Source organism: Salvelinus alpinus, chromosome 20 (assembly GCF_045679555.1).
Source record: "Salvelinus alpinus chromosome 20, SLU_Salpinus.1, whole genome shotgun sequence".
In the NCBI taxonomy this organism is placed as follows: Eukaryota; Metazoa; Chordata; class Actinopteri; order Salmoniformes; family Salmonidae; genus Salvelinus; species Salvelinus alpinus.
Genome location: NC_092105.1, coordinates 31,120,025 through 31,136,235, shown reverse-complemented (window position 1 = coordinate 31,136,235; position 16,211 = coordinate 31,120,025). Strand labels below are relative to the sequence as shown.

General features: G+C 41.4%; 1 protein-coding gene across 1 annotated transcript in view; it reads left to right on the top strand.

The window, feature by feature from the left end:
* LOC139546650 (low-density lipoprotein receptor-related protein 1B-like) overlaps nt 1-16,211 on the top strand; it is a 462,326-nt gene that overhangs the window by 266,073 nt on the left and 180,042 nt on the right. Inside the window, exons 16-21 of the mRNA XM_071355272.1 lie at nt 41-181; nt 771-896; nt 4,581-4,697; nt 7,709-7,789; nt 8,171-8,341; nt 15,133-15,315. Of these exons, the coding sequence (XP_071211373.1) occupies nt 41-181; nt 771-896; nt 4,581-4,697; nt 7,709-7,789; nt 8,171-8,341; nt 15,133-15,315 (819 nt within the window). The remainder of the gene's footprint in view (nt 1-40; nt 182-770; nt 897-4,580; nt 4,698-7,708; nt 7,790-8,170; nt 8,342-15,132; nt 15,316-16,211) is intronic.

The window sequence follows — 16,211 nt, the reverse complement described above, 5'->3', positions numbered from 1 at the left end:
GTTATTAAAGTCCTTTTCTCTGTTATGTCTGTTAATTAAGTGTCATCAGGGGGGGTGGAGCCACAGCTCTGTAAGAGCGATGAGTTTCAGTGTCGTAACCATCGCTGTATCCGTGCGTCATGGAAGTGTGACGGAGATGATGACTGTCTGGATGGAAGTGACGAGGAGCCCCATAACTGCTGTGTGTATTTATCTGTCTGTTGTCTCTGTCCCGCACACACACGCACACATACACACACAAACATTCACACACACCACTTACCATGCAACGTTGCATAAGTTGATATTTTCTTGCTATCAACTTTTATCTCGCTACACGTCATTGATACTGTATGATTCAAAGCTGGTGAATACTGCCCACTCCTCTCCTTTCTTCCCCATCTATTTGCCTCAGAAGAGAATTGGCTGTTGAGTGAATCAATAAGATAAACAGCATGTTAGACGCTTGGGTGCTGACTAATTTCTCACTATGAAAAATACTATAATGTAATCTTCTGCCAGAATGATCAGATTTGCAAAATCTATTATCTGCCCTGCTGGAATGTCTGCATGCCTTCTATCTAACAAGATTTGAGACATTCTGACCCAAATTCCTGCTTCGCATTGCTGTCTGTCATTTGTACTGAACTCTTCAAGTCAGAAACGGTAAATGTCAGGTTTGTAAGTCCTTTACCAGGCAAATTCCATCCCACAAAGCAGCTCAACTAGGACATTTTTAAAACATGAAATGGTGCTAAGATGATATGAGTGTCTCTGTCTGTGTATTTCAGCCAACCACAGTTGTCCCATAGACCAGTTCAAGTGCCTCAATAATCGCTGCATCCCTAAGAGATGGCTGTGTGATGGAACTAATGACTGTGGGAACAATGAGGATGAGTCCAACACCACATGTTCAGGTAACTGATACAATACCTCAGCTTTTTCTCAGATCTGCAGTCCAGCAATTGCATTGTGTTATGTAGTATATGTCACTGGCATTTTCTAAGCTATGATAATACATTGCTGTGTGTCACGCCCTGGCCTTAGTATTCTTTGTTTTCTGTAATATTTTGGTTAGGGTCAGGGTGTGACAGGGGGGATGTTTGTGTGTATTTGTCTCGTCTTGGGTGGTTGTATTGTATAGGGGGTTTTGTAGAGGTTATGGGGTTGTGTTTAGTGTAGGTGTCTAGGTAAGTCTATGGTTGTCTGAATGGTTCTCAATCAGAGACAGCTGTCTTTCATTGTCTCTGATTGGGAGCCATATTTAAGGCAGCCATAGGCATTAGGCTATTGTGGGTAATTGTCTGTGTTTAGTGTCAGCACTATTTGTTTGAATAGCTTCACGGTCGTCTGTTTGTTGTTTTTGTTCGTTTGTTTCGTCTTCATAATAATAAAGAAGATGTCTTTCTATCACGCTGCGCCTTGGTCCACTCTGCCTCATTACAACGATCGTGACACTGTGGTACATTTCACTTAGTCAGATGGACTATGTATAGTTAAAGAATGCAAACCTCTACCCCCTAGCAACTTCAACTTCCTCCGCAGAAAGGTTTCTGCACATCAAAGCATCAAATAGCAGGGTAGTCCAACATTCCTAGTCATGTCTTACGACACTATACAAGCCAGCAGCCACAGTCAGTGTGATCAATCTCATGTGAAAGCTCAGAATCAGAGAAGTTTAGCACTCTCAAAAGGTAACTTTTCCTGCTATCGAGTTATTGTCAGAATCACTTACGTCTGTCCATACCATAGTGGCTTTTTTCCCTTCACACCTAACAGCCAAGTTGCCAGCCTTGCCTCTTAAAAGTTGTGATCCTTCCAGGATCAATCAATGGGTGATAAATGTTGCCTTGTCATCAGAATGACATGCATGTTACACACACAGCACCACCAAGAGCACGCTGCCCGTGTGCTGTCCTGGTGCTGTGCTGTCGTTGCATGTCTGTCTCTGTTCACAGACATTGAGTATACAGTGAGCTCCAAAAGTATTGGGACAGTGACCAATATGTTTTGTTTTTTTTGCTTTGTACTCCAGCACTTTGGATTTGACATTATACAATGAGCGTGCGGTTAAAGTGCAGACAGTCAGTTTTAATTTGAGGATAATTTCATCCATATCGGGTGAAGCGTTTAGGAATCAGAGCACTTTTTGTACATAGTTCACCTTGGGGGACAAAAGTATTGGTACAAATTCACATATGTGTATTAAAGTAGTCAAAAGTGTAGTATTTGGTCCCATATTCCTAGCATGGAATGATTACATCAAGCTTGTGACTTTACAAACTTGTTGGATGCATTTGCTGTTTGTTTTGGTTGTGTTTCAGATTATTTTGTGCCCAGTAGAAATGAATGGTAAATAATGTATTGGGTCATTTTAGAGTCACTTTTATTGCAAATAAGAATAGAATGTTTCTAAACACTTCTACATTCGCTCCCGAGTGGTGAAGCAGTCTAAGACACTGCATCTCAGTGCTAGAGGTGTCACTACAGACCCTGGTTCGATCCCGGGCTGTTTCACAACCGGCCGTGATCGGGTGTACCAGAGGACAGGCTCACAATTTGCCCAGTGTCGTCCGGGTTAAGGGAGGGTTTAACCAGGGTAGGTGCTGTAAAATAAGAATTTGTTCTGAACTGACTTGCCTGGAAAAATAAAAAATAAATGCATTAATGTGGATGCTACCATGATTACGGATAGTCCTGAATGAATTGTGAATAATGATCAGTGAGAAAGTTAGACGCACAAATATCATACCCCCTAAACATGCTAACCTCCCCTGTTATTGTAATGATGAGAGGTTAGCATGTGTTGGTAGTATGATATTTGTGCATCTGTAACTTTCTCACTCATCATTATTCACAATTCATTCAGGACTATCTGTAATCATGGTAGCACCCATGTTAATGTAGAAGTGTATAAAAACATTCTATTCTCATTTACAATAAAAGTGACTCCAAAAACACAATACAAGCTTGATTGCATGAAGCTTCTGTATTGTCACAAGCTTGATGTAATCATTGCGTGCTGGGAATATGAGATCAAATACTAAACTTTTGACTATTTTAATACACATACACTATGTATGCAAAAGTATGTGGACATCCCTTCAAATTAGTGGATTTGGCTATTCCAGCCACAACATCATTGCTTAAAGGTATATAAAATCGAGCATACAGCCATGCGATCTCCATAGCCCAACATTGTCAGTAGAATAGCCTTACTGAAGAGCTCAGTGACTTTCTACGTGGCACCGTCATAGGATTCCACAATTCAGTTCGTAAAATTTCTGCCCAGCTCACAGAACGAACCGCCAAGTGCTGAAAAGCGTAGCGCATTAAAATCGGCTATCCTCGGTTGCAACACTCACTACCATGTTGCTTCCAGAGGCAGGAACATCAGCACAAGAACTGTTCGTCAGGAACTTCATGAAATTAGTTTTCATGTACGAGCAGCCGCACACAAGTCTAAGATCACCATTCGCAATGCCAAGCGTCAGCTGGAGTGGTGTAAAGCTCACCGCCATTGGACTCTAGAGCAGTGGAAACGCGGTTTCTTGAGTGATGAATCACACTTCACCATCTGGCAGCCTACGGAAGAATCTGGGTTTGGCGGATGACAGGAGAACGCTACCTGCCCCAAAGCATAGTGCCAACTGTAAAGTTTGGTGGAGGAGGAATAATGGTCTGGGGATGTTTTTCATGGTTCGGGCTAGGCCCCTTAGTTCCAGTGAAGGGGAATCTTAACGCTACAGCATCTAGACGATTCTGTGCTTCCAACTTTGTGGCAAGTTTGGGGAAGGCCCTTTCCTGTTAAATGAGGTTGAGGTCCACACAGAAATGGTTTGTCGAGATCGGTGTGGAAGAACTTGACTGGCCTGCAAAGAGCCCTGTCCTCAACCCAATTTAACACCTTTGGGATGAATTGTAACGCCGACTGCAAGCCAGGCCTAATTGCCCAACATCCGTGCCCGATCTCATTAATGCTCTTGTGGCTGAATGGAAGCAAGTCCCTGCAGCAATGTTCCAACATCTAGTGGAAAGCCTTCCCAAAAGAGTGGAGGCTGTTATAGCAGCAAAGAGGGGGACCAACTCCATATTAATGCCCATGATTTTGGAATGAGATGTTCTATGAGCAGGTGTCCACATATGTTTGATCATGTTGGTCATGTAGTGTATAAGGGAGTTTGTCCCAATACTTTGGTCTCCAAAAATGGGGGTACTATGTACAGAAAGTGCTGTAATTTCTAAACGGTTCACCCGATAGGGATGAAAATACCCTCAAATTAAAGCTGACAGTTAGCACTTTAACCCCATAGTCATTGTATCATTTCAAATCCAAAGTGCTGGAGTACAGAGCCAAAACAACAAAATGTGTCAATGTATGTGACTGAAAGGTTAGTTTAAGGGCTCTGCTCGTTTACTCCAGACTTTATATATGTGATATATCTGTCATGGAGAGATCAACTTAAGCTCCACAGGCCTTACATTGACATGCCATATGATTGAATGATCATTAGGGGGCTGAACATGTCTGGCTTTAACTTAACACCCATGTGATTGAATTACAAATGCTCTGCTGTCTTCCATGTCTTTCTCTTTCTCAGCCCAGGCCTGTCAGCCCAACCAGTTCTCCTGTCGGAACGGACGCTGTATCCCCCAGGCCTGGTGCTGCGACCGAGACGACGACTGCGGGGACATGTCCGATGAGACTTCCTCCTGTGGTGAGTCAGACTCTCAGTCTGCATTATATGGCCCTGAATCCTGGCGATAAACTCAGTTTTTGATTATGTATGATCGTTAAGGGTGAGCATCTCAAGTTAGGTTTCAGCCCTGTAAGATTATTCACACTAAAACGACCTAGTAGACCAAATCAGAACAAACACTCTCTGCTGTTTATGTTTTTGGAAAGGAAGGAAAGTGCTGGGTTTTTAAACGCCAAGAGAGGCTTTCAAAGAAGAAGATGTGACCACTTTTACGATGACACTGTCAGATCTGAAGATTCTATTGACCTCATCCCCAACCTTGAGAGGAAAAGAAAAGGACATACCGCTGTGAGGTGTAGCTCAGAGGAAATGGTTCAGTGGAAAAGACAGCTCGTCTTTTAGTGACCCAACTACACCAGAGAAGCCTTAAAAGTATTTCAATATTTGCCTCCTGGTGAGACAACTGAATGCTAGCTTGGCTGTTTGAACTCTTAGTGTGTGTTCTTGTCTAGTGCACAGCAGCCAGTTGGTTGTATTTCTATTAAAATATAGTGCTTCCCTCTTTTTAAGGAGTAAAAAGGCTTGTTCTTATCTAGTTTCTGAAAAGTAAAATGCAATATCCAATTGAACAATCACAGGTTGTTGAATATGATTAATGAGCAGGCTATTGGGTTACCTTTTAATTGGCATAGTCTTAGTTGTGAAGGGGATGCATGAGTGTACCAGTGTGCTTATTATTTGGAGAAATAAGAATAGATTTATTATGATGTCCTTGCTATCTATCTGACACTGTTTTCAAGCTGTTTCCCCTAAATCTAATTTTCCTACAAGAATGTCCCTTATAGCTATTTCTTAATTTACTAGTTCCTTGAATACTTTGTTGTCTCTCTTACATTGCTTGTTTCATTCGTGTGAGTTTTAGCAGTTACATTATTAAATAGCCCTGAGTCCTCAGGGCCAGGAGCTGAGCATTCACTTCTTACTCACTGATTAAGGAGAGTTAGAATGATACTGCGAAATAACACGTGTAGCATTTAAAAAAAAAACATTTTAGTATTGCAGAATTACGCAGTGTATCAAAACTTATACCAAAGTAAGTTGTAGTGCTTGCCATTTTTATGACTCAACAGTTTATTTTGTTTTCATATTTCTTTTTACAGTACCTGATTTCAACTGGCTATACTGTAACTTGTTATCTTTCTGGTACACTAGTCTAATCTCATAACTATACTTGTGTGTGACTTTCATGTAGAGGGAGCTTTCCATGCCGTAAATTACATATTTAGTGATGTGAGGTGGAACTAGTTGAATTACTTACAAATCGTAAAAAAACTGGGAAAACACATTTAAAAGGTTTTTAAAACCTCCTGTCCCTTCACTGTTTGTGGTAAAGATGGCGCATGGCAATCTCTGATGATCAGTGCCAGGCCCTGCATAGTGTTGTATCGTCTCCGACTCCTTTGTGTGCTTACTAAGCTGCTTCAATACACAGTCACAAACAGCCAGGGTGTAAGCTGTAATTAAAGTTCATGCTCGACTTCATTCAGTCATAATCAAGCTGCGCTGCAAAACATATTCTCTCTCATAGTGTTGTCTGAGATTCCTCAGGCATTACTGCGCTGTAGGAGTTCCCACAGAGTCTCTGGAAGCTCAATTTTCTCCACTGCAGCGACAGTGGGTTTTTAAAACCTGAAGCTCCACGCCGCGATTGAGCCGTTGTTGCTCCTAGAGGTTTCCACTTCACAATAACAGCACTTACTGCACTTACAGCTCTATCAGGGCAGAAATTTGACGAACTGACTTGTTGGAAAGGTGGCATCCTATGACGGTGCGCTCGATTTTATACACCTGTAAGCAATGGCTGTGGCTGAAATAGCCTAATCCACTAAGTACATCACTGGGCTGTCCGCCATCCAGGACCTCTATATCAGGAGGTGTCATAGTAAGGCCTGAAAAATTGCCAAACAATCCAGCCACCCAAGCCATAGACTGTTCACTCTGCTACCGTCCGGCGAACGGTACCGGAGCATCGGCTCTCGGACCAATAGGATCCGAGACAGCTTCTACCTCGAAGCCGTAAGAGTGCTAAATAGCCAGACTGCTAAATAGTCAATTAATGGTATCCGAACTGTCTGCACTGACTCAATCTTGCACTGACCCTACGCACACTCACTAGACTTTATATACACTCCATATACTCACTCACTCACACACACTACACTCACTCCCACACAAAACCCTCACACATTCACATACACTACATGTGCGCACACACAACACACACACGCATACCGACACAACACACATACACAGACACCGAGCTGTCTGTTTAAACAACTAGCACACAGCTTAGACACCCATGCATACCACACAAGACATCGGTCTCTTCACAGTCCCCAAGTCCAGAACAGACTATGGGAGGCGCACAGTACTACAAAGAGCCATGACTACATGGAACTCTATTCCACATCAGGTAACTGATGCAAGCATTAGAATCAGATTTTAAAAACAGATAAAAATACACCTTATGGAACAGCGGGGACTGTGAAGCAACACAAACACAGGCAGCAGCTAATGGGGATTCATAATACACACATACTGTACATACACACACTTTTACACTCTTCATTTGCTGCTGCTACTCTGTCCTTTTTTTTTCTCTTATTATTATCTATTTGGATGCCTAGTTACTTTACCCTGACTTCATGTACATATATTCCTCAAATACCTTGTACCTCTGAACATTGATCTGATACGGGTACTCCCTGAATATACTGTAGCTCAAAACTTGTGTATTTCATTTTTAATTATTCTTTTTTAACTTTGCATCGTTGGGCAAGGTTCGTAAGCAAGCATTTCACTGCGAAGTCTTCGACAGTTGTATTCGGCGCATGTGATAAATACAGTTTGATTTGGAATGGAGTGTTTGGAAGGAGTTTCAGACAATGTATTTTCAGAATGAATGTGGCCCTATGGGTTTGAGGTTTAGATAACTATAGTTGATTGTCTCTCTGCCTTTGTGTCTACAGCCTTCCCGACCTGTGAGCCCCTCACCCAGTTCAGCTGTTCCAATGGGAGATGCATCAGTGTCAAGTGGCATTGTGATTCAGGTACGTTTCTACTATAGCTGTTTCTCCCTGAACGACCATCCTTGAGAATCTGGTATAATTGTACAGAGCTTTAATAAAGATGAGCAACTTTGAGGTCAGAATACTCAAGGACAGAAGTTGAGAAACACTGAGCTACTGTACATTTCATGCACCTCATATAACCCACAACTTTGAAATCAACCACTGTCTCCTTATGTAACTAAAGTGGTTCAGAAAACCACACCCATGAGCTGAGTACTTTAACCTTGCCTGTAAGTGAAGACTTATGTTACCTCCCCAAGCTAATGCATAGGCTTTAGCTTAGCGTGCTAACACAGTTTAATGATATGCAGGAGTCAAACCTAGTCAGTCACACTTACTCTTTTTCCTCTGTATCCCTAGATGATGACTGTGGAGATGGTAGTGACGAGGTTGGTTGTGTCCACTCCTGTTCCAACACCCAGTTCCAGTGCTCCAGTGGGAGGTGTATCCCAGACCACTGGGCCTGCGATGGGGACAACGACTGTGGGGACTTCAGCGATGAGAACACTACTTGTGGAGGAGATGGAGCTGGTGAGAGAAACAATGCTGTTATTTGTTTAATACCTGTATCGTAGCACTTTTTGTTAGCAATTACAAGATTATGTTCCCACAGTTAAGATAAATGATGCTGCTACTACTACCATGAATCCATAATGAAAATTCTACTCTAAGTGATAGCGCCATCCCTCATTTTGTCAAGTACATTTTGCACTAAGTATCACATTATCTATCTCAACATGAGGTAGATGTTTCAAGTCAGGCTTACTACTCCTCATTACTACACATGTATCAATGATTGTAACTATCAATTATTCAATTGACATTTAAATCAGTAGAAAGATTTATTTTTAAAGATAATGATGAGTTCAAAGTAACTATTAATTGGCCTGGTCTAATGTCCTTAAGTCTTCATCCTCCTTGCTCGGCTCTCGCTCGGCTGATCTAATCTCATCTACTCTTTACAAGAGTACAACCATCAAGAATATTTTAATCTGTTATAATTACCCCAGAAGGCTGAGTTGGGCCCGGCCGGCTGGAATACTCACAGCTCACTAGCTTGTCACTAGAATGAGGAAGCTATTCATCAAACCGTGTCCTGATGTCAAGCCTGAGCCCCAGCTCCAGCCTTTTCCTCTCTACTCTAACACAGTGTAGTGTTGCTGTGTTGTGGGCCACCCCAGGGGTAACAGCTCTGGCTCAGCAGGCTCTGACTGTTATGGAAATCCTTCTGATCTCTGACATCCAAGCATTAAACGTGTTTTCTTTTTGGAAGTCAGAGTTTTTTGCATAGAAAAATCTTGGGTGGGCTGCCTAATTGTTTTGTTAGGTAGCCCACCCATGTCCAAACAGTAAAAAAACGAATACAACTTAGAACAGCTAACTAGATATAAAGCATGCAGGAAAGATAATGGACCTATATATTTTTAAATAAGGGGAGAATCTAAAATTCAGTCAGGGAGTCAGGGAGAATCTAAAATTCAAAACATTATGCATTCAGGAGCATTTTGGTCATTGATTTTGTAAGCATAGCATAAGCCATGGAAGAATTTGTAGAATTGCAGGAAAATAGCTTTAATATTGCACCAATGGCCACACTCACTGCCATGCCACCACCTAAGCCCCATTTTGATCCAGAAAAAACCCTGGAAATTAAAAATAAATTATTGGCAATGTGGAAGTGGTTAGGTTATATACAGTCGGTCTTGTGACTACTTAGCATGATTAAAAATATAATTTAAAAGAATATATATAACCCAATATTGTCAAAAAACAAACACATTTCTGCTGTTACATAAGGATTCTAGTTACAGTGCCTTGTAAATGTATTCATCAACCGTGGCGTTTTTCCTATATTGTTTTTTGGGGGATTTCATGTAATGGACATACACAAAATAGTCCAAATTGGTGAAGTGAAATAAACAAATTACTTGTTTCAAAAAATTCCAAAAAATAAAAGACTGAAAAGTGGTGCGTGCATATGTATTCACCCCCTTTGCTATGAAGCCCCTAAATAAGAACTGGTGCAACCAATTACCTTCAGAAGTCACATAATTAGTTAAATAAAGTCCACATGTGTGCAATCTAAGTGCCACATGATCTGTCACATGATCTCAATATATATACACCTGTTCTGAAAGGCCTCAGAGACTACCAAACAAGCGGCACCATGAAGACCAATGAGCTCTCCAAACAGCTCAGGGACAAAGTTGTGGAGAAGTACAGATCAGGATTGGGTTATAAAAAAAATATCTGAAACTTTGAACATCCCACGGAGCACTATGTAATCCATTATTTAAAAAATGTAAGAATATGGCACCACAACACACCTGCCAAGAGAGGGCCGCCCACCAAAACTCACAGACTAGGCAAGGAGGGCATTAATCAGAGAGGCAACAAAGAGACCAAAGATAACCCTGAAGGAGATGCAAAGCTCCACAGCGGAGATTGGAGTATCTGTCCATAGGACCACTTTAAGCGTTTGGTGTTTGCCAAAAGGCATGTGGGAGACTCCCCAAACATATGGAAGAAGGTTCTCTGGTTAGATGAGACGAAAATGTTGCTTTTTGGCCATCAAGGAAAACGCTATGTCTGGTGCAAACCCAACAGGGAAGCGTGGTGGCAGCATCATGCTGTGGGAGGTTTTTCAGTTGGCAGGGACTGGGAAACTGGTCAGAATTGAAGGAATGATGGATGACGCTAAATACAGGGAAACCTGTTTCAGTCTTCCAGAGATTTGAGACTGGGACGGAGGTTCACCTTCCAGCAGGAAAATGACCTACTTTGTAGAATAATAGTTAAGACATCAAAACTATGAAATAACACACATGGAACTACAGTGGGGAGAACAAGTATTTGATACACTGCCGATTTTGCAGGTTTTCCTACTTACAAAGCATGTAGAGGTCTGTAATTTTTATCATAGGTACACTTCAACTGTGAGAGACAGAATCTAAAACAAAAATCCAGAAAATCACATTGTATGATTTTTAAGTAATTAATTTGCATTTTATTGCATGACATAAGTATTTGATCACCTACCAACCAGTAAGAATTCCGTCTCTCACAGACCTGTTAGTTTTTCTTTAAGAAGCCCTCCTGTTCTCCACTCATTACCTGTATTAACTGCACCTGTTTGAACTCGTTACCTGTATAAAAGACACCTGTCCACACACTCAATCAAACAGACTCCAACCTCTCCACAATGGCCAAGACCAGAGAGCTGTGTAAGGACATCAGGGATAAAATTGTAGACCTACACAAGGCTGGGATGGGCTACAGGACAATAGGCAAGCAGCTTGGTGAGAAGGCAACAACTGTTGGCGCAATTATTAGAAAATGGAAGAAGTTCAAGATGACGGTCAATCACCCTCGGTCTGGGGCTCCATGCAAGATCTCACCTCGTGGGGCATCAATGATCATGAGGAAGGTGAGGGATCAGCCCAGAACTACACGGCAGGACCTGGTCAATGACCTGAAGAGAGCTGGGACCACAGTCTCAAAGAAAACCATTAGTAACACACTACGCCGTCATGGATTAAAATCCTGCAGCGCACGCAAGGTCCCCCTGCTCAAGCCAGCGCATGTCCAGGCCCGTCTGAAGTTTGCCAATGACGATCTGGATGATCCAGAGGAGGAATGGGAGAAGGTCATGTGGTCTGATGAGACAAAAATTGAGCTTTTTGGTCTAAACTCCACTCGCCGTGTTTGGAGGAAGAAGAAGGATGAGTACAACCCCAAGAACACCATCCCAACCGTGAAGCATGGAGGTGGAAACATCATTCTTTGGGGATGCTTTTCTGCAAAGGGGACAGGACGACTCTACCGTATTGAGGGGAGGATGGATGGGGCCATGTATCGCGAGATCTTGGCCAACAACCTCCTACCCTCAGTAAGAGCATTGAAGATGGGTCGTGGCTGGATCTTCCAGCATGACAACGACCCGAAACACACAGCCAGGGCAACTAAGGAGTGGCTCCGTAAGAAGCATCTCAAGGTCCTGGAGTGGCCTAGCCAGTCTCCAGACCTGAACCCAATAGAAAATCTTTGGAGGGAGCTGAAAGTCCGTATTGCCCAGCGACAGCCCCGAAACCTGAAAGATCTGGAGAAGGTCTGTATGGAGGAGTGGGCCAAAATCCCTGCTGCAGTGTGTGCAAACCTGGTCAAGAACTACAGGAAACGTATGATCTCTGTAATTGCAAACAAAGGTTTCTGTACCAAATATTAAGTTCTGCTTTTCTGATGTATCAAATACTTATGTCATGCAATAAAATGCAAATTAATTACTTAAAAATCATACAATGTGATTTTCTGGATTTTTGTTTTAGATTCCGACTCTCACAGTAGAAGTGTACCTATGATAAAAATGACAGACCTCTACGTGCTTTGTAAGTAGGAAAACCTGCAAAATCGGCAGTGTATCAAATACTTGTTCTCCCCACTGTATGTAGTAAGCAAAAAAAGTGTGAAACAAATCAAAATATATTTTAGATTTTTCAAAGTAGCAATATTTTTCCTTGATGACAGCTTTATACACTCTTGGTATTCTCTCAACCAACTTCACCTGGAATGCTTTTCCAACAGTATTGAAGGAGTTCCCACATGCTGAGCACTTGTTGCCTGCTTTTCCTTCACTCTGGTGTCCAACTCATCCCAAACCATCTCAATTGGGTTGAGGTCGGGTGATTGTGAAGGCCAGGTCCTCTGATGCAGCACTCCATCACTCTCCTTGGTCAAAGATACCTTACACAGCCTGGAGATGTGTTGGGTCATAGTCCTGTTGAAAACAAATGATAGTTCCGCTAATCGCAAACCAGATGGGATGGTGTATCGATGCAGAATGCTGTAGAATCCATGCTGGTTCAGAGTGCTTTGAATTCTAAATAAATCACTGACAGTGTCACCAGCAAAGCACTCCCACACCATCACATCTCCTGCTCCATGCTTCATAGTGGGAACCACACATGCAGAGATCATCCGTTCACCTGCTCTGTGTCTCACAAAGAGATGGTGGTTGGAACCAAAATATCAAATTTGGACTCATCACACCAAAGGACAGATTGCTTGTGTTTCTTGGCCCTAGCAAGTCTATTCTTATTATTGGTGTCCTTTAGTAGTGGTTTCTTTGCAGTAATTCGACCATGAAGGCCTGACTCACACATTCTCCTCTGAACTGTTGATGTTGAGATGTGTATGTTATTTATTTGGGCTGCATTCTGAGGTGCAGTTAACTCTAATGAACTTATGCAGCAGAGGTAACTCTGGGTCTTCCTTTCCTGTGGCGGTCCTCATGAGAGACAGTTTCATTGTAGCGCTTGATGGTTTTTGCAACTGCACTTGAAGAAACTTTCAAAGTTATTGAAAGTTTCCGGAATGACTGACCTTCATGTCTTAAAGTAATGATGGACTGTTGTTTCTCTTTAATTATTTGAGCTGTTCTTGCCATAATAGGGACTTGGTCTTTTACCAAATAGGGCTATCTTCTGTACACCACTCCTACCTTGTCAAAACACAACTAACTGGCTTTTCCTTATTAACTTCTTATGGCTGGGGGCGCTATTTTCACGTTCGGATGAAAAGCGTGCCCAGAGTAAACTGCCTGCTACTCAGGCCCAGAAGCTAAGATATGCATATTATTAGTAGATGTGGATAGAAACACTCTGAAGTTTCTAAAACTGTTTGAATGATGTCTATGAGTATAACAGGACTCATATGGCAGGCAAAAACCCGAGAAAAAATCCAAGCAGGAAGTGGGAAATCTGAGGTTTATAGATTTTCAAGTATATGCCTATCCAAGATACAGTGTAAATTTGGTCCGATTCCCAAGGCTTCCACCAGATATCAGCAGTCTTTAGAACCTTGTTTCAGGCTTCTACTGTGAAGGGGGAGCGAATAAGAGCTGTTTAACTAAGGGGTCTGGCAGAATGCCATGAGCTAAGTCACGCGCGCAGCCGTGAGAGCGAGCTGCGTTCCCTTTCATTTCTAAAGACAAAGGAATTGTCCGGTTGGAATATTATTGAAGATTTATGATAAAAACATGGTAAAGATTGATTCTATACATCGTTTGACATGTTTCTACGAACTGTAATGGAACTGTTTTGACTTTTCGTCTGGACTAAGTGCCTGCGCCTTGTGAATTTGGATTTGTGAACTAAACGCGCAAACAAAAAGGAGGTATTTGGACATAAATGATGGACTTTATCGAACAAAACAAACATGTATTGTGAAACTGGGATTCCTGGGAGTGCATTCCTATGAAGATTATCAAAGGTAAGTTAATATTTATAATGCTATTTCCGACTTCTGTTGACTCCACAACATGGCGGGTATCTGTATGGCTTGTTTTGGTGGCTGAGCGCTGTACTCAGATTATTCCATGGTGTGCTTTCGCTGTAAAATCTGACACAGCGGTTGCATTAGGGAGAAGTATATCTTTAATTCCATGCATAACACTTGTATTTTCATCAACATTTATGATTAGTATTTCTGTAAATTGATGTGTCTCTCTGCAAAATCACCGGATGTTTTGGAAGCAAAACATTACTGAACATAACGCGCCAATGTAAACTGAGATTTTTGGATATAAATATGAACTTTATCAAACAAAACATACATGTATTGTGTACCATGAAGTCCTATGAGTGCCATCTGATGAAGATCATCAAAGGTTAGTGATTGATTTTTATCTCTATTTCTGCTTTTTGTGACTCCTCTCTTTGGCTGGAAAAATTGCTCTGTTTTTCTGTGACTAGGCACTGACCTAACATAATCGCATGGTATGCTTTCGTCGTAAAGCCTTTTTGAAATCGAACACTGTGGTGAGATTAACAACAAGTTTATCTTTAAAATGGTGTATAATACTTGTATGTTTGAGGAATTTTAATTATGAGATTTCTGTTGTTTGAATTTGGTGCCCTGCACTTTCACTGGCTGTTGTCAAATCGATCCCGTTAACGGGATTTCAGCCGTAAGAAGTTTTAAGAAGTAAAGAAATTCCACAAATTAACTTTTACAAGGCACACCTGATAATTGAAATGCATTCCATGTGACTACCTCATGAAGCTTGTTGAGAGAATGCCAAGAGTGTGCAAAACTGTCATCAAGGCAAAGGGTTGCTGCTTTGAAGAATCTCAAGTATAAAATATATTTTAATTTGTTTACCACTTTTTTTGGTTTCTAAATGATGCCATATGTCTTATTTCATAGTTTTGATGTCTTTACTATTTTTCTACAATTTAGAAAATAGTACAAATAAAGAAAACCCCTTGAATGAGTAGGTGTGTCCAAATTTTTGACTTGTACTGTATGTATATTTTCCCTTGCAGCATTGCCTCCTGTGATAGAGTGCACTAGGGATGAGTTCCACTGTACGGCAGATGGGACGTGTATCCCAGAGCGCTGGAGGTGTGATGGAGACAAAGACTGTGAGGATGGGACTGACGAGATGGCCTGTGAGGGCACCAAGAGGATGTGCGACCCCAAGGCCAAGTTCACCTGCAAAGACACAGGTACTGTATGATATGCTGTAGCTAAGAGACTACCGCGTCAGTAACTGGAACCCAGATATGAAACTTGCTAGCTACACTGTTTGTCTAACAGCACAATATGGACAGACATAGTATTATATCTTTGACCATTACATTAATGCTAAACTAGGAGCAAAGTTAAATGTCTGTAGTTGATCAACATCAAATGGCAAAATTGGAAACATGTTTAAAACACATATAAACTCTACATTCTCTAACTCTCCATGTAGTATGTCATGGGTACAGCATAGATTTTATAATAGCATCTCTTTTCTCTCGGAATGTGCAACAGCGAATCAATTCTCCATGTGATGTAGCTTTAAAATTGGGCCTCTAAATTGGAATGCTCTGCAATCCAGGCTTCACACAGTCACAGGCATAGCTGCATTAACGATGATACATTCTGGCATATCGAGAGCTTGGTTTTATCTACATGTTTGCAGTGGTGGAAAAAGTACCAGAGTAAAAGTAAAGATACCTTAATAGAAAATGACTCGAGTAGAAGTTAAGGTCACCCAGTAAAATACTACTTGAGTAAAAGTCTGAAAGTATTTGGTTTTAAATATACTTAAATATCAAAAGTAAATGTAAAAGTATAAATCGTTTCAAATTCCTAATATTAAGCAAAGCAGACAGCACCATTTTTTATTTTTTTATTTACGGATAGCCAGGGGCACACTCCAACACTCAAGACAATTTACAAACGAAGCATGTGTTTAGTGAGTCCGCCAGATCAGAGGCAGTATGGGATGACCTGGGATGTTCTCTTGATAAGTGTGTGAATTAGATAATTTCCTTGTCCTGCTAAGCATTCAAAATGTAATGGGTACTTTTGGGTGTCAGTGAAAATGTTTGGAGTAAAAAGTATATTATTTTCT